Source organism: Drosophila navojoa, chromosome 2 (assembly GCF_054131105.1).
Source record: "Drosophila navojoa isolate 15081-1374.11 chromosome 2, UAZ_NAV_1.0, whole genome shotgun sequence".
Classification (NCBI taxonomy): domain Eukaryota; kingdom Metazoa; phylum Arthropoda; class Insecta; order Diptera; family Drosophilidae; genus Drosophila; species Drosophila navojoa.
Window position 1 is genome coordinate 4,225,367 of NC_142890.1, and position 22,202 is coordinate 4,247,568.

General features: G+C 38.2%; 5 protein-coding genes across 7 annotated transcripts in view; 4 read left to right on the forward strand and 1 right to left on the reverse strand.

Annotated features, from left to right (window-relative positions):
- Nucleotides 1-22,202, reverse strand: part of LOC108659345 (sex determination protein fruitless) — a 169,866-nt gene that overhangs the window by 55,691 nt on the left and 91,973 nt on the right. The gene's annotated exons all lie outside the window — the stretch shown is intronic.
- LOC149092068 (odorant receptor 59b-like) lies at nucleotides 7,542-8,929 on the forward strand. The gene is made up of 3 exons (XM_089265432.1): nucleotides 7,542-8,360; nucleotides 8,423-8,780; nucleotides 8,836-8,929. Exons 1-3 carry the CDS (start codon nucleotides 7,588-7,590, stop codon nucleotides 8,902-8,904), a joined length of 1,200 nt encoding a protein of 399 aa, XP_089121558.1. The 5' UTR covers nucleotides 7,542-7,587; the 3' UTR covers nucleotides 8,905-8,929.
- On the forward strand, nucleotides 9,583-10,959 carry LOC149092069 (odorant receptor 59b-like). The gene is made up of 3 exons (XM_089265435.1): nucleotides 9,583-10,365; nucleotides 10,423-10,780; nucleotides 10,849-10,959. Exons 1-3 carry the CDS (start codon nucleotides 9,593-9,595, stop codon nucleotides 10,915-10,917), a joined length of 1,200 nt encoding a protein of 399 aa, XP_089121561.1. The 5' UTR covers nucleotides 9,583-9,592; the 3' UTR covers nucleotides 10,918-10,959.
- On the forward strand, nucleotides 11,585-13,022 carry LOC149092070 (odorant receptor 59b-like). The gene is made up of 3 exons (XM_089265428.1): nucleotides 11,585-12,393; nucleotides 12,449-12,806; nucleotides 12,877-13,022. The coding sequence occupies exons 1-3, from the start codon at nucleotides 11,621-11,623 to the stop codon at nucleotides 12,943-12,945; spliced, it is 1,200 nt and encodes a 399-aa protein (XP_089121554.1). The 5' UTR covers nucleotides 11,585-11,620; the 3' UTR covers nucleotides 12,946-13,022.
- Nucleotides 13,561-14,974, forward strand: LOC149092071 (odorant receptor 59b-like). The gene is made up of 3 exons (XM_089265425.1): nucleotides 13,561-14,396; nucleotides 14,451-14,808; nucleotides 14,868-14,974. The coding sequence occupies exons 1-3, from the start codon at nucleotides 13,624-13,626 to the stop codon at nucleotides 14,934-14,936; spliced, it is 1,200 nt and encodes a 399-aa protein (XP_089121551.1). The 5' UTR covers nucleotides 13,561-13,623; the 3' UTR covers nucleotides 14,937-14,974.

Consider the following 22,202-nt stretch of genomic DNA (forward strand, 5'->3'; position numbering starts at 1 on the left):
CTTAGTAGGGAAAAATACATATACAGAGGAGATACAGGGAAGCTGTTCTATAAGTGACAACTGGAGTGGAGTGAGAGGGTGTGCTTGATTAGACAATGCTCTATACTTGGCACGACTAGGAGCTGCTCTATTGTTGAAGAAAAAGAGAGAGAGAGTATGCATTACTAGATGAGAAAGCAAAGCTGGGGATTGAAATGAGCAAAAATGGGAGTTGAATTGTAGGAATAAGCTACCATATTTCCAATCTAAAACTTGCTTATACAATATATCGAATTGTAGCTGGTATTGCTCTGGGCTTAATCCAAGAATCATACAACATTTAGGAATATAAGTTTTTCTATAGCATTAATCTCCTCACTTTAGTTAACTGCAAAAATAATAAGACTAGAGTTTACTTCTATCAGGTGAATATAAATCCATTCCTCATAGCTCTTACACACATTCAGAGGGTTATTATCCCTCGCAGTCTTAGCTAACTAGTCCACATTTAATCACCCCTAGCCACATGCCATCCCTTTGCCAGCTTCGCTGCGTGTACAGGGTATCCGACAGGGCTCACATGAGCAGCAAACAGCGGCGGGCAGCCAAGTGCAGCCAAGCCAAGAGTCATGAAAAACCCACAAGCCATAATATGCTCCATCGCTCCATCTCTCCCTCTGTCTCCCTCTTCCCCCCTCTTCTCTTCCTCAGCTGCAGCAGACTCTTTCACGTCGTACTTATTGGCTTGCTGGCTGATTCTTTGCACGCGCCGAGGCTCATTTTATTGATGGATTGCCAAGTGCCTGCAAGCTGCAATAAAAACAAATGAGGGAGAGAGGGGCAGAGGCCGCCTCTTCGTCTCCCTTTCGCATGCCCCTAGCCACTAGCTAACCCTTAGCCTGGCTGCTGGCAGCCAGTGTGGCAGCCACGGATTCTGTTGCATGTGCATTTCGTTTCGTTTCGTTTCGTTTTCTTTTCTTTTTTCTTTTTCTTTTTCATTTTCCGTTTTGTTTTGCTTCAGTTTTTTAGCCTCTTTTTTGCCACCAGTCATCATTGTTGTTGCTGTTGTTGTTGTTGTTGGTGTTGGTGCAACTGCAACTGCAACCGCTTTTGACCCGCGAAGCGTGTCGTGGCGCCAGCGATTATGTTTGTTTATAATATGCTTGCTTTGGTTTTAGCCCATTGCTGTTTTTGCCGCAGCCGGATCGCGGCTTTACTGTATCCATATGCGTTCACATACATACATACAAATATATAGAAATATAAATATATATATACATACATATAGAGTATTATATTTTGTTGCATTTGCTGTTGCTGCTGGCACGCTGCAGCGATTTCAGCGTCGCGCATTACTTCAGCACCGTTAAAAACATATTTACAAGCCACGTTAGTTCTTAAAGTGTGGCCTTAATTTGATTTGTTTAGATTCACTTCGCTGCGCCTCCTAAATATTCGACTTAGCCATTATATTTCTCGTACAGTGGCATTGCCTTCAAGTGGCTGGGACGGAGGGTTTCTGTGTTTTGGATTAATTATTAATATACCTAGATAATCTATTAGTAAATATGGGCATGATTTTTTGATGGAACTTGGCTTTCTTTGCAGGCTTTACTTGTTATCATAATATTCTAAATTTGAGACCCAGCAATAATCAGATATATAGCTTTGAGAGCAAAGACTTAATTTTTACTAGATATTTACTATTTATCTACATCTATCGATTGCTCTATCTATCTATCTATTTATATATTTATCTATTTATCTATTTATCTATTTATCTATCTATCTATCTATATCTATCTATCTGTATCTATATCTATCTATCTATATATCAATCCACCTATCTAAATCTATCTATCTATCCATCTTTCTATCTATATATCTATTCATCTATCTATATCTATCTATCTATCTATCTATCTATCTATCTATCTATCTATCTATCCATCTATCCATCTATCCATCTATCCATCTAATTATATCTATCTATATATATTTATCTATCTATCCATCTATCCATCTGTATTTATCTATCTATTTATCTATCTATATCTATCTATCTATCTATATCTATATATCTATTTATCTATCTATCTATCTATCTATCTATCTATATATATCTATCTATATCTATCTATCTATCTACATATTTTTTCTTGGGAAACTGAGGAAAGAGAGTTCCAGCGGATCTTAAGCATCAATATATAGTAGAATCCACTTATAATGGCACCGCCTAGAGTATCCGTACGGTGATTGCAACTTAAATTCTAGTCCCCAAAACATAGTTATGTATATGAGTAAACTTAGACGGCTATTGGTTCTTCTGGGTATAACAACGATCCCTTGAGCGTTGTTTTAAACGGAAACTACTGTATTAATACTCTTTATTAATTACACTACACATACGTGCTGTGACTCTCAACCCATGAGTCTCTGGACTCTTGCTGCAGTATGTATGTATGTATGTCTGTAATTCTAATGTTAACTCCATTTAACATAGTTAAAATTTTTAGTTCTCCCTTCTATATGATTTCTTGGCGCTGCGTTCTTTTATAGTTGCCTCGAGCTGTAATCAATTTCGGCACACATCTGACCAAAATGGCCGCCAATGATTTGTTGTTGTTGTTGCAGTTTTGGCCACATTGCACATATCGGTTGGCCGAAAGTTAAAAGTCAAATGTGAGCTTGAATTACCAACAGTCGCAGCAGCCGTAGCAGCCGTAGCAGCATTGAGAAGACAAAATGCGAATTCTTGGGGATTTATGAGCGGGCATGCAAAAAAGAAGAAACCGGCTTAGGCAAGGGCCAGAGCCAGAGCCAGAGGTGAGGTGAGGTGAGGCAGAGAGAGTCGAGTAGTGCTGGCTGCGTCTCAGGCTTTTGGGGCCTAGGGCGACGTCTAACCAAATACGAGTCAGGCGGCAAGTCAAGTGGCATGCAATACTATTCTTTTTTTCTTATTTTTGGCTAGCCAAGCTAAATGCAGCTTATACACAAAACACACACACATACAATTTTATTTTATTTTGGCCAAATATGGCGATCGCATGCTGCGGCCATGTGGCAGGCAAACGGCACAGATACTTTACGGACTTCGACTTGGACTTTTGGACTCGGGTTGGAGACGCAGTTAAATGCTGCCGCTGCCGTTGCCATTGCAGCCGCTGCTGTTGCTGCCAGTTTTGGCCAATTTTTGCACTTGCGCAAAAGGTCTTAAGACAGGTTACGCGCCTGCGGCGATTTAACCGTTTTCATGCAACATATACCAGCAACAACAACAACAACTGTTCGTGCCGCCTGACTTTATTGGCCTCGCTGCGGTCACGCCAACGCCAGCAAACAATTTTGGGCAACAAAAATAGAAAAAAAAGGGTCAGACGGCAGCGGCGCACATTTGGCCAACCATTAGAAAGCAATCCGTCAGTGCGGTTAGTTTTAGGCCAGGCCAACAAGCGTCGCGACGCTGCTGTTGCTGCCGTCGCACAATGGGCCCTCGTCCACACCCACACACGGTCTGACTGACTGACGTGCCACTGCAACCGGTTGAGCTGGACCGCGCTTGGCCTGGCTCGGTGCGGCGGCCCAAAATGAGAGTTCTCCTTGACTTTATTACGAATCACGAGCCAAAGCCAAAGACAGAACAATGCCAAAAAGGAGCTGCCGCCTGACTTAAAAGCACGCCAACGCAACTCGACACCAAAGCAAAGAAAACAAATCATGCTGCGCTGCACTAGAACAGCTATCGCAAAACACTGACTAGCATATACCCTGTAAATAGCTAAGACAGCTCAAGTACCTGAAACTGTGTTTATATACATAGTTATGTCTGTTAGCATGCATAGATACAAATTTATATTTAAAATTTTACAAATCGCCATACATGCCTTTCCTTGCGCTTCTCACAGCTGTTTAAAATACCTCAACTGAAGTCTTATGCTATTGAAATCTATGTAGCATTGCTTTAGCTACTTGTTTCTTATGGTTGAACGACTAAGTTGCGGCTGCTAGCCTCAATTGTTATATTCGATATCATGGCGATATTTATCGAATTGAAGGAGGCATTAAGAGTATATAAAAATCACTTTGTTCTGATAAATTACTTGATATTCAAATCTATTTGAAGTTTACATATCTAAGATTCTCCCAATAGGTTTTCAATTGCCCATAGCAGTTCTATATATCAATATTTAGCGACTTAGAGTAATGGGAATTTCAGGCTATGTTCGAATTTTGATTATGGAGATTTAACAATCAAAAGTCTGTCGAACATAGCTTGAATATCCCATATATACATATAATGATTTGGAGTAGACCCTATAGCTTTTTTAGGAGTCACATATATCGATATTTATCGACTTTAAGTAAATTGTTATCTATATGCTAAGCTTCTCATAGTTAAAAGACTATCGAAAGGTAGCTAAAAACATGTACTTAAATCGATAGTTATCGACTAAATCTGTAAGCTGTGCTGAGGTCCTTACGGTTCTAATTGTTATAGTATATATGCATATATAAATCGATATTTATCGAGTTAAAGAAAACTCAAATTCATATTGCACTCATGACAGCTAAAACTATCTCCGCTGGTCTATCAAACCACCTTAACATTTATACATATCGATACTTATCGACTCATAGATATGCTCTCCTACTCTACACTCCAAAACTGTTCGCTTCTCGCATATTTCCAGGGTATTGCCTAAGAAGGCTTTTGCGCCACGCTGCAGACGCTACGTTTATGACTAATGCCTGGCATTTGGCTTAGATATTTGTTGTGGCTTTTTGGTCAGTCGCCACAAGAGTTGCAACCACAAGTTGCACAGATAACGCGATCATTTTTGGCCGCGTGGGCAGCTAACGGCCATTAGAGCTGCCAGCGGGCAAGCAGGTGACAGCGAGGCGCAAACATGCCTAAAAGTGGCTGACAGATGCGCACTGCACGGCCCACATGTGGCTGCCAGTGCGCCGTGCAGATGCATTTGTATCTGAGCCAGTGCGCAGATACATTTGTATCTTGGCCGCTCTGCTCGAGCTGGTTTCGCTTGCTTCTTCTGCTGATAATTTTCGGCTGCTGATATCATGCAACTCCACAGATTTGCATGGCTTCTGCTCACTTTTTTGGTTATTGAGTCTTCAGCTAATTAATTTGTAATTTGTTTAATGGCTTTATTAGCCGTCGAGAGGCAGCTGCAGAAAACGCATTTCAGATATTACGTATACGCAATGTTGCAGCGCCTCAAACGTGGCCCAGAGACACGCAGATTATTTGCAGCTTAAACGAAATTTTATCGGAGCGCATTAAACTTGATGGCATACAAAATTACAGCTATTATTTGGCCAGCAATTATAGCGCTGCGGCGTCCACTTTATTATGCATTTTTATGACAATTTTGCGCTTTTACTTTTGTTTTTGTTCAAGCCGAGCATCCCCTCCGCCTCATGCTTGTTAAATGTTTTGCTCCTGCTGCTGTTGCTTGGCTCTGTTGTTGTTGTTTGGCTTGGCCTTCGGGCCATTTTTTGTGGCTTTATTTGCCACTTGTTGTTGCTTCCCCTCTTTTGGTTTTTTTTTTTTTTAAGTTTTTTAAGCCCTTCATTGTTGCGGTCAATGCTTGGACATGAGGCGGAAGCCAAAGCGGAATGTTGAAACTACACCAAAAGGAAAGCCCGTTTAAACTCGGCTAGTGTGAAATTTATATAGTTTTTTCCGCGTTTGCACTTGAGAAAAATATTCAAAATATGTGGCTGGAAATGCGCAATGATTTAAGGCTAGGAGAATGTTATTTAATTTGTAGTAATTTATTAAATTGCACAAGGTTTTTATAGGTTTTTATGCAATTTTAAAATTAATCTCTATATATGGCAGTCAGTTTAACTGCATGTTAAATATTTACATACATATACATATACATGTGTTTTTATTTTACCTGATTTTCCGCAAGTATTTAAATATATTTAGAGTTTATTTCAGCTAAGTTAAAGGCTTCACACTTTAAATGGACTTACCTAAAAGAGAAAAAATATTTATATTAGTTAAATGCGACAAGAAATTATCTTAAAAAAAAATAAAAAGTCTATTCAATAAAACATAATATTGCTATGATAAAATCAAGGAAATAATACTGATAATGAGCTAATGTTTTCGATGCATATCTTTGTACAGTCACGCTAAATTATGTGTTGATGCATTTTATTTTGTTTTATAATAATATTAAGTTTATTTTATTTAAATTATATTAGTCAATGCAGACTTATATTAGTTCTGTGTAATCTATTTATTCAGCTGGGATTTTTCTACTTAAAGCTAAGCTACATATCTATTTGTCTATTTGTTTATTTGTATATTTTGCATTTACTCGAGAATCACGCGTTCATCAACTACTTAGTACTACTGTACCAGGTGCGACGTTCACGCCCTGGTTTATTAGTTGCGTGTCAAAGCTGTGCAAATTACAATATCTCTGGCAATTCTATATATTTGCCAGTGCCAGTTCGAGCAGCAGCCTCTAGCATCCAAAACTGGCAGCAACATGCAACTACATATATAATGTATATTATATTATTTTATTTATATCATAAATCAAGTGTTTTTATAGAGTTAGGCAAATGCAAATGAAAAATATCTCCAGGCTGTTTGTGTGGATATCCAATAGAATTTCGATTGGAATAGTTTTTAGTTGTGCATTTGGCAATCGGCCTTAACTGTTTAAATTTGAAAAACAGAAGTTCTCATTCCACCATCAACATTGGTTATTAAGAGGTTTATCTCTATTGAAATGAAGCCCAAAAATAAAGTTTTTGCCTTAAAAAAAAGTAGTTAGTATAAGCATACTAAGTATACTTTCTATTCACTCTAAATCTTTGGACAACATTTTATTTTGTATACCCGCAGCCCTCAACTGATGAAGTTTTATAGTGTTGATCTCTTTTGAGAACATAGAGAGTGTATGTATAAGGTAAACAAAGAAATTTGGTAATGAATATCAGTTTGAGTTAAGGCATAAGCAAAAGACCCATCAGCCATTTTTTAGGATCACATCAAAATTGAGCATAAATTGTTTATGCTCGACAAATGGAACGCTTCCCATATCCCATCTTAAAAACATTTATTTATTTTTTTCCGGTATATAAGACTACGATTTGGTGAAAATAAAAGAGTGGAAAATTAATTAATTATTAATTATCCTTAGGATACTTTTTGTAGGTATATAAGCCTAGAATTTTAAGTAAATAAAGCTAAAATATAATAAAACTTTCTTCTATTAAATGTGAACTTATTTTCTATAGAATTTATCATCCGTATTCAATATCATTGCACTTCATCATTATTTATTATTATCAAGTTGAGATACTATAATTTCGTAAATATTTTCCAGTAGCCCTTAACCTCGTTCAGCAGAGCCTAAGAGTCCCAGCTAGAACCCTCCCTCGTGCAATTGAACTCAGTGTAGCACAGAAATTTTGAATACGAGAACCCGCAAATGATTGACACCTCTGAAAGTCTAATTACAGGCCAAGTCCTAACGCGATTCAGCCTGACTCAGCAGCTGTTGTCCTCCATTTGGCATAAAAGCTGAGCACCGTCTGAGACATTTCCCAGTATCAATTGCAATGGCAGTCATATTTAAGCTAATTCATCCGGCTCCGCTTTCAGTGCGTATGCCTTCCGAAAGGAGTTGCACTTATTTGTATCGCGTTATGTACGCTATTGGCTGGATTCCGCCCAAACAGGGCCCCCGGCGGTATTTGTATCTGTGCTGGTCGAGCTTCGTCTTTGTAGTTGCTGCCATTTATTTGCCAACTGGCCTAGGCCTGAGCCTCTTCATTGACGCCAAGCACTTTACGCCCGGCGAATTTCTGAAGGTTCTGCAAATGTTTTTCAACATAATCGGAGCCTCGGTCAAGTGGTTCGCGATGTTGGGTTACCTGAGCAGTTTGCACGAGACCAAAAGCGCCATGAACACCCTGGACGAGCAGGTGCACAGCGACGGGGATCGGCGGAAGATTCACGCGGCTGTTGCACGATCGAATTATATATTCCTATTGTACTTTAAGCTTTATGCCATCTACACAATATCCGATGCCATAGCTGGAGTAGTTAATCGCCAGCCAGCTTGGATAATGTACAATCCAATCATCGACTGGCGCAACGGGGCGTGGAGCTTACTAGCACAGTCCGTTATCGAGGTGATCGTCATGAGTTTGATGGCCTGTGCGATACTCTCCATGGACACCTTCACCATTGTCTTTATCAATATCTTTCGAGCTCACCTCGATGTGCTGAAGGGTCGCGTACGCGAGTTGCGCCAGGACTTGCTCATGACAGACGCCGAGGAGTATAAGCAGCTCGTGGGCTGCATTACCTATCATCAGTCGATACTGTAGTAGGTTCAGCTGTACAGCTATCTAGTATACCTCATTCTCTACTTAATTATCTACTCCTCAGCTGCTGTCGCCTGATACGCCCGATAATGTCGCTCACTATCTTTATACAGTTTCTGTTTATTGGCATTGTCCTGGGCCTAAACCTGGTCAACATTTTGTATTTCTCCAACTTTTTTCGTGGCCTATCTTCGGTGATATTCGTCTGCGCCATTTTGGTTCAGACATTTCCCTTTTGTTACTATTGCGATTTGCTGGCCAGCGACTGTACCGACTTGGCCAATCTCTTGGCCCAATCGAACTGGTTCGATGCCAGCATCAAATATAAATCGACCCTGAGAATCTTTTTGCTTCATGCCCAACAACCCATCGAATTTATTGCTGGTGGCGTATTTCCCATCTCGTTGAAGAGCAATGTTAAGGTGAGCTAACATATAAAGTGGTTTTCGAATTCATATAGAACAATTTGATTGACAGATGGCCAAGTTCGCATTCAGCGTTATGACCATAGTGCAGAGAATGAATCTTACCAACCGATTCAAATAATCTGAGAAGTGAGAAAAGGATAAAATGCAATTCCTAGGCAACTTTAACAATTTAATGATTTAATTATTATTGTAAGTAATAAAATAAATTATATAAAAATAAGAAATAAATGTGTCCAATGAGAAAACAAGTGAACATGCCTTTAACGATTAGAGATCTGATTAGGAATATGGTCTTGAGTGGTTAGTCCGAGTATATAAATATGATTTAAGGTTTCTAGCATCAATAGTGACAAAAATACATCAAGATCTATTCTAATAGAATAGAATAAAATGATTTCTGATATATCGGAAAGTGCATTATCCGATTTACCACGACCCTAGTGGACAGATCTGAAAAACTTTAACACATTATAAATCGGAGATGTACCCGACTACACACATATAATAAAATCTTCTTCTTTTCGCAGTCTTATACAGTATTCTATACAGTACTAAAGTACTCTATTTTTTCGACGCTAATGCACTATATATATTCTATGATCGAAGGCGCGTGCCCATCCAGAATATTCAATGTGTGAGCGACGCCTTTTGTTTCTGATTGACGTTTCTAGCCCTCCAATTCGGCATTGATAATTACATAGCCAATGCAAAGTGATGGACACCTTGACAGCTGCTTCTATCCAAGTGATATCCCAAAATCGTATAAATGCTAACCACAGTTCAGACTGTCCTCAGTTTCACTCACAATGACCAAAATATTCAGACTAATTCATCCAGCTCCGCTTGTGGTTCGCATACGCTCCAGAGAGTGTTGCACCTATTTGTTTCGGTTTCTGAAGTTCTTGGGTTGGATGCCACCAAAACTGGGTATTCCACGTTACTTACACTCGCTGTATACCTGCTTCTTTTTCTACTTCCCATTGATATATGGACCGTTGGGTTTACTTGGCGGACTCATTAGTAATATAAAGAGCTTTAGTCCTGGAGAGTTTCTGACTTTGCTGCCGCTCGACTTAAATTGTCTTGGTGTGTCCATTAAGAGTTTCATTTTATACATATATATGACGCGAGTGCACGGGACATTATCGATTCTAGATGATCTGGATGAGCGACTACAAAACGACAGCGATCGTCGGAAGATCCACGCAGCTGTGGCTAGATCAAATTACATATTTTTTGTATATGCTCAATTTTATTATGCTTATACGGTGACTCTCTTCATCATTGGAATACTAAATGGACATCCACCGTTGCTGATCTACAATCCGATCTTTGATTGGAGCGACAGTGTTGGAAAGTTTTGGCTGCAGACGATCTCTGAGTACATTGTGTTCCTATTTCAGACGAAGCTGGCTTTAATTAGTGACACATACACAATTGTGCTCTTGGTAAACTTTCGAGCTCATATCGATATTCTGAAAGACCATATTCGCAAGCTACGCACCGATCCTCAACAAACAGAGGCAGAGAACTACGATGAGTTGGTTTCTAACATTATTTATCACAAACTAATCCTACAGTAATTCCACCGGTCCTATATGTTAATATTGCTTTTGCTATCAACTCCCTTTCTCAGGTGCTGTAACTTAATGCGTCCAGTCATGTCGCAAACAATTTTCATACAGTTTCTGTTGATCGGAATCGATTTGGGTATGACTATGGTCAATGTGCTATATTTCTCTGGATTATTTCGTGCAATTTCTGCGATCATGTTTGCCTTAGCTGTAATGGTGGAGACCTTTCCATTTTGCTATCTGTGCGATCTATTGGCCAAAGATTGTGAGGAACTATCGAATATTTTATTCGATTCGCACTGGATTGACGCTGAGCCCAAATATAAATCCACACTTAAGTTTTTCATGCACAACCTGCAACAGCCCATTGCCTATAAAGCTGGAGGTATTTTTTCCATATCATTGAACAGCAATATTCAGGTGAGTAGATAATTCAAGTTTAATGAAACTAAATTATGGGTTGATTTTAAATCGCTTTAAATCTACAGGTGGCCAAGTTTGCGTTCAGCGTTATGGCTATAGTTCAGCAAATGAATTTGGGCAATCGATTTGGATAGATATTGGAAATCCCGAGCGGAACACACAGAATTTTTCCAATACAATGACAATGACAATGATAATGATTTACTTTTTGATAATGACAATGACGCTGAGAATTACAATAGCCAGGACAATGGAAATGTAACCCTCATATACAAATGGAATACAAACTGATAAACTCAGCAGCCGCATGATGATCATTGTGCAGCAAATGAATCTAGCCAATCCATCAAACAAGGTAGAATTAAATTCGATTGTTATAATTAACATGACAATAAATTGGCTGAGCACATAAATTATTCAAAGACGTAATTATTATTACAGCCCAAACGATAAAGTATAAGGTCTGTGGATTTACTCGTTATATGAGTTTATCTTTCTTGTATTCATTGATATAGGCTACAAAGCTTAGATAGGAGTTATAAAACTCCAAGTGCCTGACTTGGAGACACTCAGCGGTATCCTTATACCAATTGCTATACATTTGATCAAAGTAAAATTCAGTTTGAATCATAAAAAACCACCTACTCTTGTTGCATATTCAATGTGTGAGCGACGCCTTTTGTTTCTGATTGACGTTTCTAGCCCTCCAATTCGGCATTGATAATTACACAGTCGATGCCAAGTGATGGACACCTTGGCAGCTGCTCATATCCCAGCGATATCCCAAAATCGTATAAAAGCTAACCACAGTTCAGACTGTTCTCAGTTTCACTCACAATGACTAGAATATTCACACTAATTCATCCTGCTCCGCTTGTGGTTCGCATACGCTCCAGAGAGTGTTGCACCTATTTGTTTCGGACTCTGAAGTTCTTGGGTTGGATGCCGCCTAAGCATGGTATTCCACGCAACTTATACATGCTGTATACTTGCTTGGCTTTCTACTTTCCATTGATATATGGACCATTCGGTTTATTTCGAGGTCTCATTGAGAATTTAAAGAACTTCAGTCCTGGAGAATTTCTGACTTTACTGCCGCTAGACGCAAACGTACTAGGAGCGTCCATTAAGAGCCTAATTTTGTACATGTACATGACACGTATGCACGAGACATTATCAATTCTAGATGATCTGGATGATCGGCTACAAACCGACAGCGATCGTAGAAAGATCCATTTATCAGTTGCAAGATCCAATTACATCTTTTTCGTTTATGCTCAACTTTATCTATCCTATACGGTGTCTGTCTTTGTGGTCGGAGTGGCGAATGGACAACCCCCTTGGCTGATCTACAATCCACTCTTTGATTGGCGCAATGGAGCTGTATACTTTTGGCTGCAGACGATCTTTGAGTATATTGTGTTGATATATGTGACAACGTTGGCTTTAATTAGTGACACATACACGATTGTGCTCTTAGTAAACTTTCGAGCTCATATTGATGTTCTCAAAGACCATATTCGCAAGCTGCGCACCGATCCTCAACGAACAGAGGCAGAGAATTACGATGAGCTGGTCTCTAACATTATTTATCATAAATTAATTGTACAGTAAGTCCATGTACTCTGTTTTTATTTTACTTATGCTAACAACGCCTCTTTTTAGATGCTGTAATTTAATGCGTCCAGTCATGTCGAAAACCATTTTTGTACAGTTTTTGTTGATTGGCATCGATCTGGGTTTGACTATAATCAATGTGCTATATTTCTCTGGATTATTTCGGGCAATCTCTGCAATCATATTTGCTACAGCTGTCTTATTAGAGACTTTTCCGTTTTGCTATCTGTGTGATCTATTGGCCAAAGATTGTGAGGAACTATCGAATATTTTATGCCATTCGCACTGGATCGACGCTGAGCCCAAATACAAATCCGCTCTCAAATTCTTTATGCACCATCTCCAGCAACCGATTGACTTTAAAGCTGGCGGCATTTTCGCAATATCATTGAACAGTAATATTCAGGTGGGTAGATAATTCAAGTTTAATGTGAAACTAAAGGATCGGATAATTTTGAATCGCTTTCAATCTTCAGGTTGCCAAGTTTGCGTTCAGTGTTATGGCTATAGTTCAGCAAATGAACTTAGCCAATCGATTTAAATGAATGTTGGAAAAATATTATGATAATGATATCAATAATGCCTCTGAAATTCCCGAACTAAATATATATTAAATTTTCCTTATATTTGTAACACTCTTTGATAACGACAATGACGCTAGGAATTAAAATAAGATGGGCAATGGGACTTTAACAAATATACACCGAATAAAACATGTCCCACTTAGCATCATATTTGTGTATTTCTGGAGTGGTTTTTCTCATGTCATTTATTATTGCGCATGGAAATAAATAATTTATGTGCTTAATATTATTGTCGAATTACTCTTTAAGGGAGTTGATATTTCTTGTATTCATATATGTAGGCTACAAGTTTGAAGTACAGGCATTTACTTGGATGTTCTCAGCGGTATCCTCATATCATATGGTGTAAATCTTATATTCCGATATTTTTTACCAAATTATCAAAGTATTCTGTAATGATTTGATATCTAATCTAATATTTACTGTCTATTATAGAAAGCCACGTACTCCTTTAGCATATTCAATGTGCGACTGACGCCTTTTGTTTCTGATTGACGTTGCTAGCCCTCCAATTCGGCATTGATAATTACACAGGCAATGCCAGGTGATGGACACCTTGGCAGCTGCTCATATCCCAGCGATATCCCAAAATCGTATAAAAGCTAACCACAGTTCAGACTGTCCTCAGTTGCATTCACGATGACCGGAATATTCAGACTAATTCATCCTGTTCCTCTAGTGGTTCGAGTGGGCTCCAGAGAGTGTTGCGCCTATTTGCTTCGAGTTATGAAGTTTATGGGCTGGATTCCACCGAACCAAGGTGTCCTACGTTACTTATACATGCTATGGACTTGCTTTATTTTCTGCGTTCCCTTGGTTTGTGGACCGCTTCTAATGGGCCTAAGTCTCATTGTGAATTTAAAGAATTTTAGTCCTGGAGAATTTCTCTCTCTGCTCTCACTTAATTTGAATATATCTGGAGCAATCATTAGGAATATTATTGTTTACATCAACATGGAGCGTATGCACGAGACATTATCAATGCTCGATGATCTGGATGAGCGGCTACAAACCGACAGCGATCGCAGGAGGATCCACGCAGCTGTGGCCAAGTCCAATTACCTATTTTTTTTAGTTGCTGAGTTCTATCTTATCTATACGGTGTCTGTCTTTGTGGTTGGAGTGGTGAATGGACATCCACCGTGGCTGTTCTACAATCCAATCTTTGATTGGCGCGATGGTATTGGTAGAGTATGGATGCAGACGTTCTTTGAGAGTTATGTGATGGTGTTAGTATCAGTACTAGTTTTAATTGATGACACATATACAATCGTGCTCGTAGTAAGTTATCGAGGTCACATTGGTGTTCTGAAGGACCATATTCGCAAACTGCGCACCGATCCTCAACGAACAGAGGCAGAGAATTACGACGATCTGGTCTTCAATATTATTTACCACAAATTAATAATACAGTAAGTCTATTTATATGGTTTATAATATATTTTGCTACTGACTCCTCAACTCAGGTGCTGTAACGTAATGCGACCAGTTATTTCGCAGACCATTTTAATACAGTTTCTGTTGATCGGAATCGATTTGGGTATGACTTTGGTCAATGTGCTGTATTTCTCTGGATTATTTCGGGCAATCTCGGCGATCATGTTTGCCTTAGCTGTAATGGTAGAGACCTTTCCATTCTGCTATCTGTGTGATTTATTGGTTAAAGATTGTGAGGAACTATCGAATATTTTATTCGATTCGCACTGGATCGACGCTGAGCCCAAATATAAATCCGCACTCAAATTCTTTATGCACCATCTGCAACAACCGATTGACTTTAAAGCTGGTGGTATTTTCGCAATATCATTGAACAGCAATATTCAGGTGGGTACATAATTGTATTTTAATATGGAAATAAATTTTGGTTAATGTTAAATCTACAGATGGCAAAATTTGCGTTCAGCGTTATGGCTATAGTTCAGCAAATGAATTTGGCTAGTCGATTTAAATAACCATTGGGTAATCAATACAAGAGAATAATTACAAGAATTTTATGAGGAAGTGGTGACAATGACAATGACAATGACAATGACAATGACAATGACAATGACAATGACAATGACAATGACAATGACAATGACAATGACAATGACAATGACAATGACAATGACAATGACAATGACAATGACAATGACAATGACAATGACAATGACAATGACAATGACAATGACAATGACAATGACAATGACAATGACAATGACAATGACAATGACAATGACAATGACAATGACAATGACAATGACAATGACTTGCTTATCAATAATATATAGTAAATAATATAATAGTTAAAACATGATATTCGGTCATTTTTGAAGGGTAAAAGCTGTAAGTAGGGCATCCATCATATTAGTGGGTCAATCACGATTTGTACGAGTTAATTACATATATGTTAATTATATGTAAAACATTTATTTTTAAACAAATTTGAATAGTTAAACTTAGCTCCCAATTAAGAGCGTTATATAACATCGAAGCTAAAAACGAATTCCCCCCTTGATACATATCTTTATTTATATATATATATATATATATTTATATGTATGTATATTTAAATATACATATAAGTATGTGCAAGCATATTCAAATAAACGTGACGTCACAAATTGCCGTGCGAAATTCCACAAACTGTGAAAACAATTGCAGCAAACAAGCTACACAAACACACTAGGTGCCAAAAGTCAACTGCCAAAGGAGCTGCTGCTGCTGCTGCTGCTGATCTGGTATGTGTGTGTATGTGTGTGTGTTTGTGTGTGTAAGTGTCTGTGACAGCAGCACTTGGCTGACTGGCTGGGTGTTTGCTTGCAACTGCCCCACGTTTCAATATTGACTTTTGCATGTTACGGTAGCGCGGATTTGTGGCAAGCAAGCACTTTAGTTAAGCACATATATACATATGTATATATGTGTGTGTGTGTGTGTGGTTGTTGTGTGCAACGAACTGTGGCTAAGCAGCTTGCTTACCTAATTAATTAATAGCCAAAGCTGAAAAGCTTTATTGTTTAGCGCATCAATCAAAGAGCATGAAGCAAAGAGAAAAAATGCAAACAAAACCTGTCTTGGCAAATTATTAAAAGGAAATAGTTGACATTCCTGTGTAAATATGCAATTGCAACGGTAACTGCAACTGCAACTGCAGCAGGCAGCAGGCAACAGGCAGCAGTAGCTGCAACCTGAATTGCAGCCAAGTTGTCGATGTTGGCTGATTGCCCCTATAAGGAGAACAGAACCCGTGCTTCGGGCAAAGCTAACTCTATTACAAGCAACGAGAACAAACAGCAAGCTTCGCTAGATATAAGTATATATAAAGGTATATATATATATTTATATGTATGTATATCTGTTTGTGTATAGTAGGACAAACAATTTCCGCTGCTGGCTGCTCCTGGGCATTGCCAAATGGCAGTAGTTATAAAAAATGCACAGCCTTTTTTTACGATTCAGCAGTTATCATTATTTTATTCTATTTTTTTTCGTTTGATGCCGTTGTTGTTGTTGTTGGCCAAGACAAGTCGGTCGGTCGTGTTTGTTGGCCAAATAAATTCTATAAGTAATAAGCCAAGAGATGCAACGGACTGCACTTGCCCCAACTGGCCGACGTCGTGAACAGTTAGACGCTGCTTGGCGCTCAACTGGTTTGTGGCAAGTGCGGCAGCTTCCTTCTCTCTGCCTGCTCTGTGGTACCTTTTAGCCAGCCAGCCAGCCAGCCAGCCAGCGAATTCTTGGCCAAAAGGGTATTTCGTGCGATACGAACAACAACAACAAGAAACAGCAAAAACCTGGGCTATGTTTTTTCCGCTCAATGCGCCGAGTCTGGGAGCCAGTTCGTGCAGCTTGCTGCAAGTTGTTTGGTTGCAGCTAGATAAAAATGCAGTTAATAAAACTGTAAAAACTGGACGCATGCGCAGCACACACACATGTACACACACCCATATAGTCGATCGTTGGCCTGGGCAAGTGCAACAACAACTGCAACAGCAACTGCGACTGGAACTGCAACTGCAACTGCAACTGTGGCACATTGCAAGCTTTTGCGCCTTTTGCAACGCCATTTAATTGCCTGTTTGCATTTCACATGAGGCGCAATCCACTGAATTGGGGCGTGGCTCGCTGAGCTTTCCGCTTGCCCATACATATATATATCCATAACTCTGCCTGGCTGGGCAGTTGGGGGCGTGGCTAGACATGGTTGTACTTGATGAAGATTTGAACATGACACAGCTGACTTGGCAGCCTAATCTGATTAGGGTATATGGTTAATTGAATTCCGATTAAGAAGTGAACCGACAAAAAACCGGATTAAAAATATTCCCTATGAAATGAGCCGGAAGTTAAAGAAAGTTAATGAAAAGAAGGAATGAAGCAAAAGGTTTTTATGAGACTTTTAAGAGGAGTCGTCAGATGTATAGATTTATACAGAAGTGAAAGGAGCCCAGGCCAGTTGTTCATAGAAGGAACCAAAGTAGATACATTGGTAGATTGGGGAGACGGTCTCAATATATTTTCTTATTTACTATAATAATGATTGATTGGCTTTAAAATTGCAAATTAATTCAAAATTATTGAGGTTAAAGAACTCTTAAAATGTTCAAATTATTTTAAAATTTTCTTTAAGAAAAAATGACTCAAATCTCTATAGAAAATGTATAATTATTTTATATAAAATTAACTATATATTCCAATACATGTCTTATTAAATTGTATATATTATATTTTATATATTATTATTTCAAAAGTTATTTCAACCAGCACATAGATTTCTTCAATCATTCACATTCATAACGAATTTCGCAATTGAAACCATTAAAGAACATATATTTGTTTAAGGTATTCGCTGTGAACCAAAAGAGTGAACCGGCATAGAACTGACCTTCGTTCATTAACGACAGCCGAGCGCATAACAAGACATAAACCTCAAAAAAATGCCGCCATATTTGGCCAAGAAGCAAGAAAACCAGTTAGCTGCAGCAAGAGCAATAACAACAGCAACAACAGCAACAGCAACAGCAACAGCAGCAGCTGCGACTAGCTAACTAACTAACTAGTAGTAAAATTAGCTTTAGAATTTTTGTATTGCTTTATTTTTTGGTTTTTGGTTTTCTGGCAGACTTTTAATTCGCCAGCAGCAGCCATAAAACCAAGATTTAGACATGTGAATGAGCGACTAGAAGATATCCTGGGATAGAGCTCTAAGAGGGTAGAGGATAAGAGATGGGGACAAGAGCGTAAGGCTGGGTCTTATAGTTGTTATATTGACAACTGTAACTCTGATCGATTTAAATCGAATTCAATGACAATGTTATCGATAATTTGAAGTTAAGTTGATGTATTTTCAAGGCTTTCATACTAATAGGCAGAGCTAAGACAACAGCAACATCTCTACCTTATGCTTTCAATCATTCTTTCCTGTACCCCAAAGGCATTATACCCCTCTTGCTACTCTTCAATTATTCAGAGTTTATACAAAAAAAGAAAAGAAAATGATATAAAAGACGATTCCAAAAAACATGCTGAATTAATTTCGCATTAGAACACGCGCATGCAACGCGGCCAAAACGCAGCCAAATGGCAATCCGGTAACTGAACCGAGACGCGGGTCGACTTCTAGTTTTTGGCTTAGTCAAGCTGCATATCAAAATTTAAAAAGAAAACATACAAAACTTGTTTGCCAAACACAACGAAGGAGCTAGAAAAAAAAATGAAAACAAAAAACTGTTAAAGATTTTTTGCTAAATTACAAACTATTTAAAATATGTTTGAAAAATATCTAGATAGACCTCTATGCTAAACACAGCTCTGGGGCGTGTTTCTTTTAAAATGATAAATCTATGCCAGACTATTCGTCTAGTTTATTGCGTGGCAACTGCAAGTTTTGAAGGGAAGTTGGCAATAACCATGACAAATATAAATATTTTCTAATTTGGCATGCCTCTATAAGTGATATTGTTATTATTCATTCGCAAAACTTGCAGATCTTATCTTCTTTATTTTATTTTTAGCCTAGCTAAACAGCAATCCAGCTGTCATGTTTTGGGTTCCTAGTTATAAAACTGTATATTAGCCATACATCCGACGACTGTAGTTATGCATGTGATATAGTTGCATGTGATATAGAAGTAAAAGAGATAGAGAGAGAGAACAAGAGTCAGAGAGACAGAAAGAGAGGGAAATAGAAAGGAAGAGAGGAGAGGTTGAAGAAAAGAAAAAGAAGACGAACGAAGAAGAGAAACAGAATGAGAGAGATAAAGAACAAGAGAGTGACAGTGTAAAGGAGAGAGGAGAGAGAGAGAGGAGAGAGAGAGAGATTGAGAGACACTCAGTCAGAGCAAGAGAAAGAGAGAGTGACTCAGACTTCAATATACATAGGTGAGGTAGTATGATGAGCTTCGCCGAACGGTATGGCATCCAGCTTACAAAACCTAAACAGGATGGCAACGCCACTGCAAAAAACAGAGCTCGAAAAGAACATTGCTTGAGGCCTTGCCTCTTAGGTATACACTGCTGAAAAAGTAGTTTAAGTTGTCACAAATAGCTCAAAAATGAAGTTCTTTAAAGTTGTCTAAGGTTAAATTCAATCAATGCTCTGCTATATAATTTTTTAGAATTATTCCCTTAAATATTTTTCGCTCTATTGAGTGTCTACTGTATGGCCTTGCTGCCAATTCTTTGCCCAGCTGCAGATCCCCAACACATGTCCAGCTCAACAGTCGTAAAACTCTTTTGGCCCAAAACAAAAAGTGTTACAAAAAAAAAAAAAAAAATGGTTGCTTGGCTGTAAATGTTAAACTAAGCGACGCATTACAGCACTTTAGCGTCGAGCTGCTGCTGCTGCTGCTGTTGTTGTTGTTGCTGTAAGTTATGATTATTTATTGTTGTTGTTATTGCATTGTTTTTGTTTTTGTAGTTTTAGTTTTATTTCCATTTGGTTTTTAGTTTTCTGTTTGGATTTTGTGCCAACGTAGCTGGCGCTTGCGTAGACCTTCGCCGGGGGCTGTCTTCCCGTCGCAGTTGGCGCCAACGGCTGCAACATTGTAAGCCAACTGACTCCACACAGCACCTCGGCCCGGTCCCGCCCCTTGGCACCACAGCACCAAGCCCCTCGCACCACCTCGACCCCTGCAGCAGCTGCGTCAACAAAAGTTGAAGTTGGGTTTTTTGTTTGCTTCACTTTTTGTCATTTTTTTACGGCTTTCTGTTTAAACAAATCAGCAGAAATGCAATTTTTTTTTACCAAAGTTCAGTTAATTTTCAATTTTTTATTGTGTTTTGGGCCAAGTCTGGTGGCGCTTGTAAGCGAATTTAAACGTGGCACCAAAAAGAATTACTTACATGAATGCGAAAACTGAGAGAAAAAAAAAATAATAAAATTGTTGCTTTTGATTTGTTTACAGTTTTTTTTCTGCAATTGTTCTAATTAAGAATTACGGAAATTTTTATTCAGCAATTTTTCTTTTCCGTGGCGGGTAATATTGTAAAATTTTTAGCCTAAAAAATATTTATGTGTATATATAATATATTCAAACTTATTTTGTAAGCTTGCCTAAAAAAAATTATTTATATTTTGTTCTTTAAAGGCTGAAGTTTCTATTATGAAGAGAAGTCTGTCATTTATATTATGTATATTATACAACTTTTTTTTTAATCTGAGCTCATTGAGATTATTATATATTTATTGTTATTATACATACAAATCAAATCAAATGAGATTGGTTTAAATTTAGATTGAAATACGAAGCGATTTTTGTTTGTTACCATATGTAAATATGCCTACACCTTCGCCTCGATTCGTTGTGGTTGTTGTTGTTGTTCTTGTTGCTCAGCTCACATGTAAATGTACTACGTGAATGTTGTTGTTGCTGCTACTTTGAAGGTTAAAAACAAATGCGAAAAAAAGCAAAAAGACAACAGCAACAACAACATCAACAACAACAACAACTCTACACCGTTTAGTTGATTGCCAAATTAGTGGGTCGAAGACAACAGATCCACTAGACCCACTGATATAACCAGCACAAATGAAAGCAACAACAACAACAATCACGTCCGTTTCTGCCCGTCGGCTATTTAGCATAAAATGTGTGTCAGCAAGGTAAAGGGCGTTCGTCGTAGCGTAGCAACTCTTCGAGTGCCCCTCCTGCCCGCTGAACGCCTCCACATATACGCCATATACACACACACACACGCACACACACAGTCACATGTTGTTCGCGTTGTAAGCATTTGAATACCTAATAGGTAGGCAGGCACATTTACAGTTTTGTTGTTTTACGTATGCGAAATGTTTGTTTTTTTTTTTTTTTTTTTTAATTTTTATTTGTTTCTTTCTTTACAAGAAATTCAGCCTTGAGTAAAAAAAAAAAATGCTGCCAAGTTATTGTTGTTGTTGTTGTTACAGACGCATTAATTACGCTTACTAAAAGTCAAAAAGCTTTTTATTATTCATTTCATTTTACTTTTGTTTCGAATTTGTTTGCCGAGCTTAGGCCGGGCAAAATGTATTAAATGTTGGCCTAGGTTAGGGTTTTAGTAGGAGAGTTTGTGTTTTGTTTTTTTTTTTTTTTCTGAATGGAGCTGAATATAATAAAAATATATATTAAATATATCATAAATAATTTCGAGTTAAGGCACGAGAGATATGAAATGTATAATAAATAATTGTTGTTTTGAGAAGAAGGCGAAGAGGCATATTTAAGAGGTTAGCATGCCTATGTATGTGTGTATGTCTTAGTATACACAGCCATAGATTAGGCTGGGACTGACTAGAATAGAGCAATGAGAGCGTTGTAGACTAGGTTAGGCATGACTAGAAGATACTCTGTTGTTGTTGCTTGCACGCATTCTAATCTTGAAGCTAAATAGATTAAGTATATATGTATTTGATACAAATTGTTGTATAAGTCTAAATAACAATAAACCTGACTAGTAGATACCCTGTTGTTTACACTGATGCTATGAGCTGTAGCAAATATAAAGTTGATCCCTAAGAGATATAGATTAAATATAAATTTGCTATAAGCGTAGTTAATAGGGTATCTCCCAGTCATTCCCAATCTAGTCTATATTGCTCTCTTTATCAGTTCAAGTTTCACGCAAATCTAAAAGAAAACACAGCTAATAAAGCTAACTTTCTCGCTTTGCCCTTACCGCCGCACGTAGCCAAGGCAACGCCAGCTACTTCTTCTTCCTCTTCCTCTACCTCCTCTTCGAGTTCGTGTAGCGGT

Bases quoted from the DNA above. Each gene is read 5' to 3' on its own strand.
- LOC149092071 (XM_089265425.1), top strand. From the start codon at position 13,624: ATGACCGGAATATTCAGACTAATTCATCCTGTTCCTCTAGTGGTTCGA. The intron at 14,397-14,450 runs GTAAGTCTATTT...TCCTCAACTCAG, and splicing joins TACCACAAATTAATAATACA to GTGCTGTAACGTAATGCGAC. The intron at 14,809-14,867 runs GTGGGTACATAA...TTAAATCTACAG, and splicing joins CATTGAACAGCAATATTCAG to ATGGCAAAATTTGCGTTCAG.
- LOC149092068 (XM_089265432.1), top strand. From the start codon at position 7,588: ATGGCAGTCATATTTAAGCTAATTCATCCGGCTCCGCTTTCAGTGCGT. The intron at 8,361-8,422 runs GTAGGTTCAGCT...TCTACTCCTCAG, and splicing joins TATCATCAGTCGATACTGTA to CTGCTGTCGCCTGATACGCC. The intron at 8,781-8,835 runs GTGAGCTAACAT...TTTGATTGACAG, and splicing joins CGTTGAAGAGCAATGTTAAG to ATGGCCAAGTTCGCATTCAG.
- LOC149092070 (XM_089265428.1), top strand. From the start codon at position 11,621: ATGACTAGAATATTCACACTAATTCATCCTGCTCCGCTTGTGGTTCGC. The intron at 12,394-12,448 runs GTAAGTCCATGT...GCCTCTTTTTAG, and splicing joins TATCATAAATTAATTGTACA to ATGCTGTAATTTAATGCGTC. The intron at 12,807-12,876 runs GTGGGTAGATAA...TTCAATCTTCAG, and splicing joins CATTGAACAGTAATATTCAG to GTTGCCAAGTTTGCGTTCAG.
- LOC149092069 (XM_089265435.1), top strand. From the start codon at position 9,593: ATGACCAAAATATTCAGACTAATTCATCCAGCTCCGCTTGTGGTTCGC. The intron at 10,366-10,422 runs GTAATTCCACCG...TCCCTTTCTCAG, and splicing joins TATCACAAACTAATCCTACA to GTGCTGTAACTTAATGCGTC. The intron at 10,781-10,848 runs GTGAGTAGATAA...TTAAATCTACAG, and splicing joins CATTGAACAGCAATATTCAG to GTGGCCAAGTTTGCGTTCAG.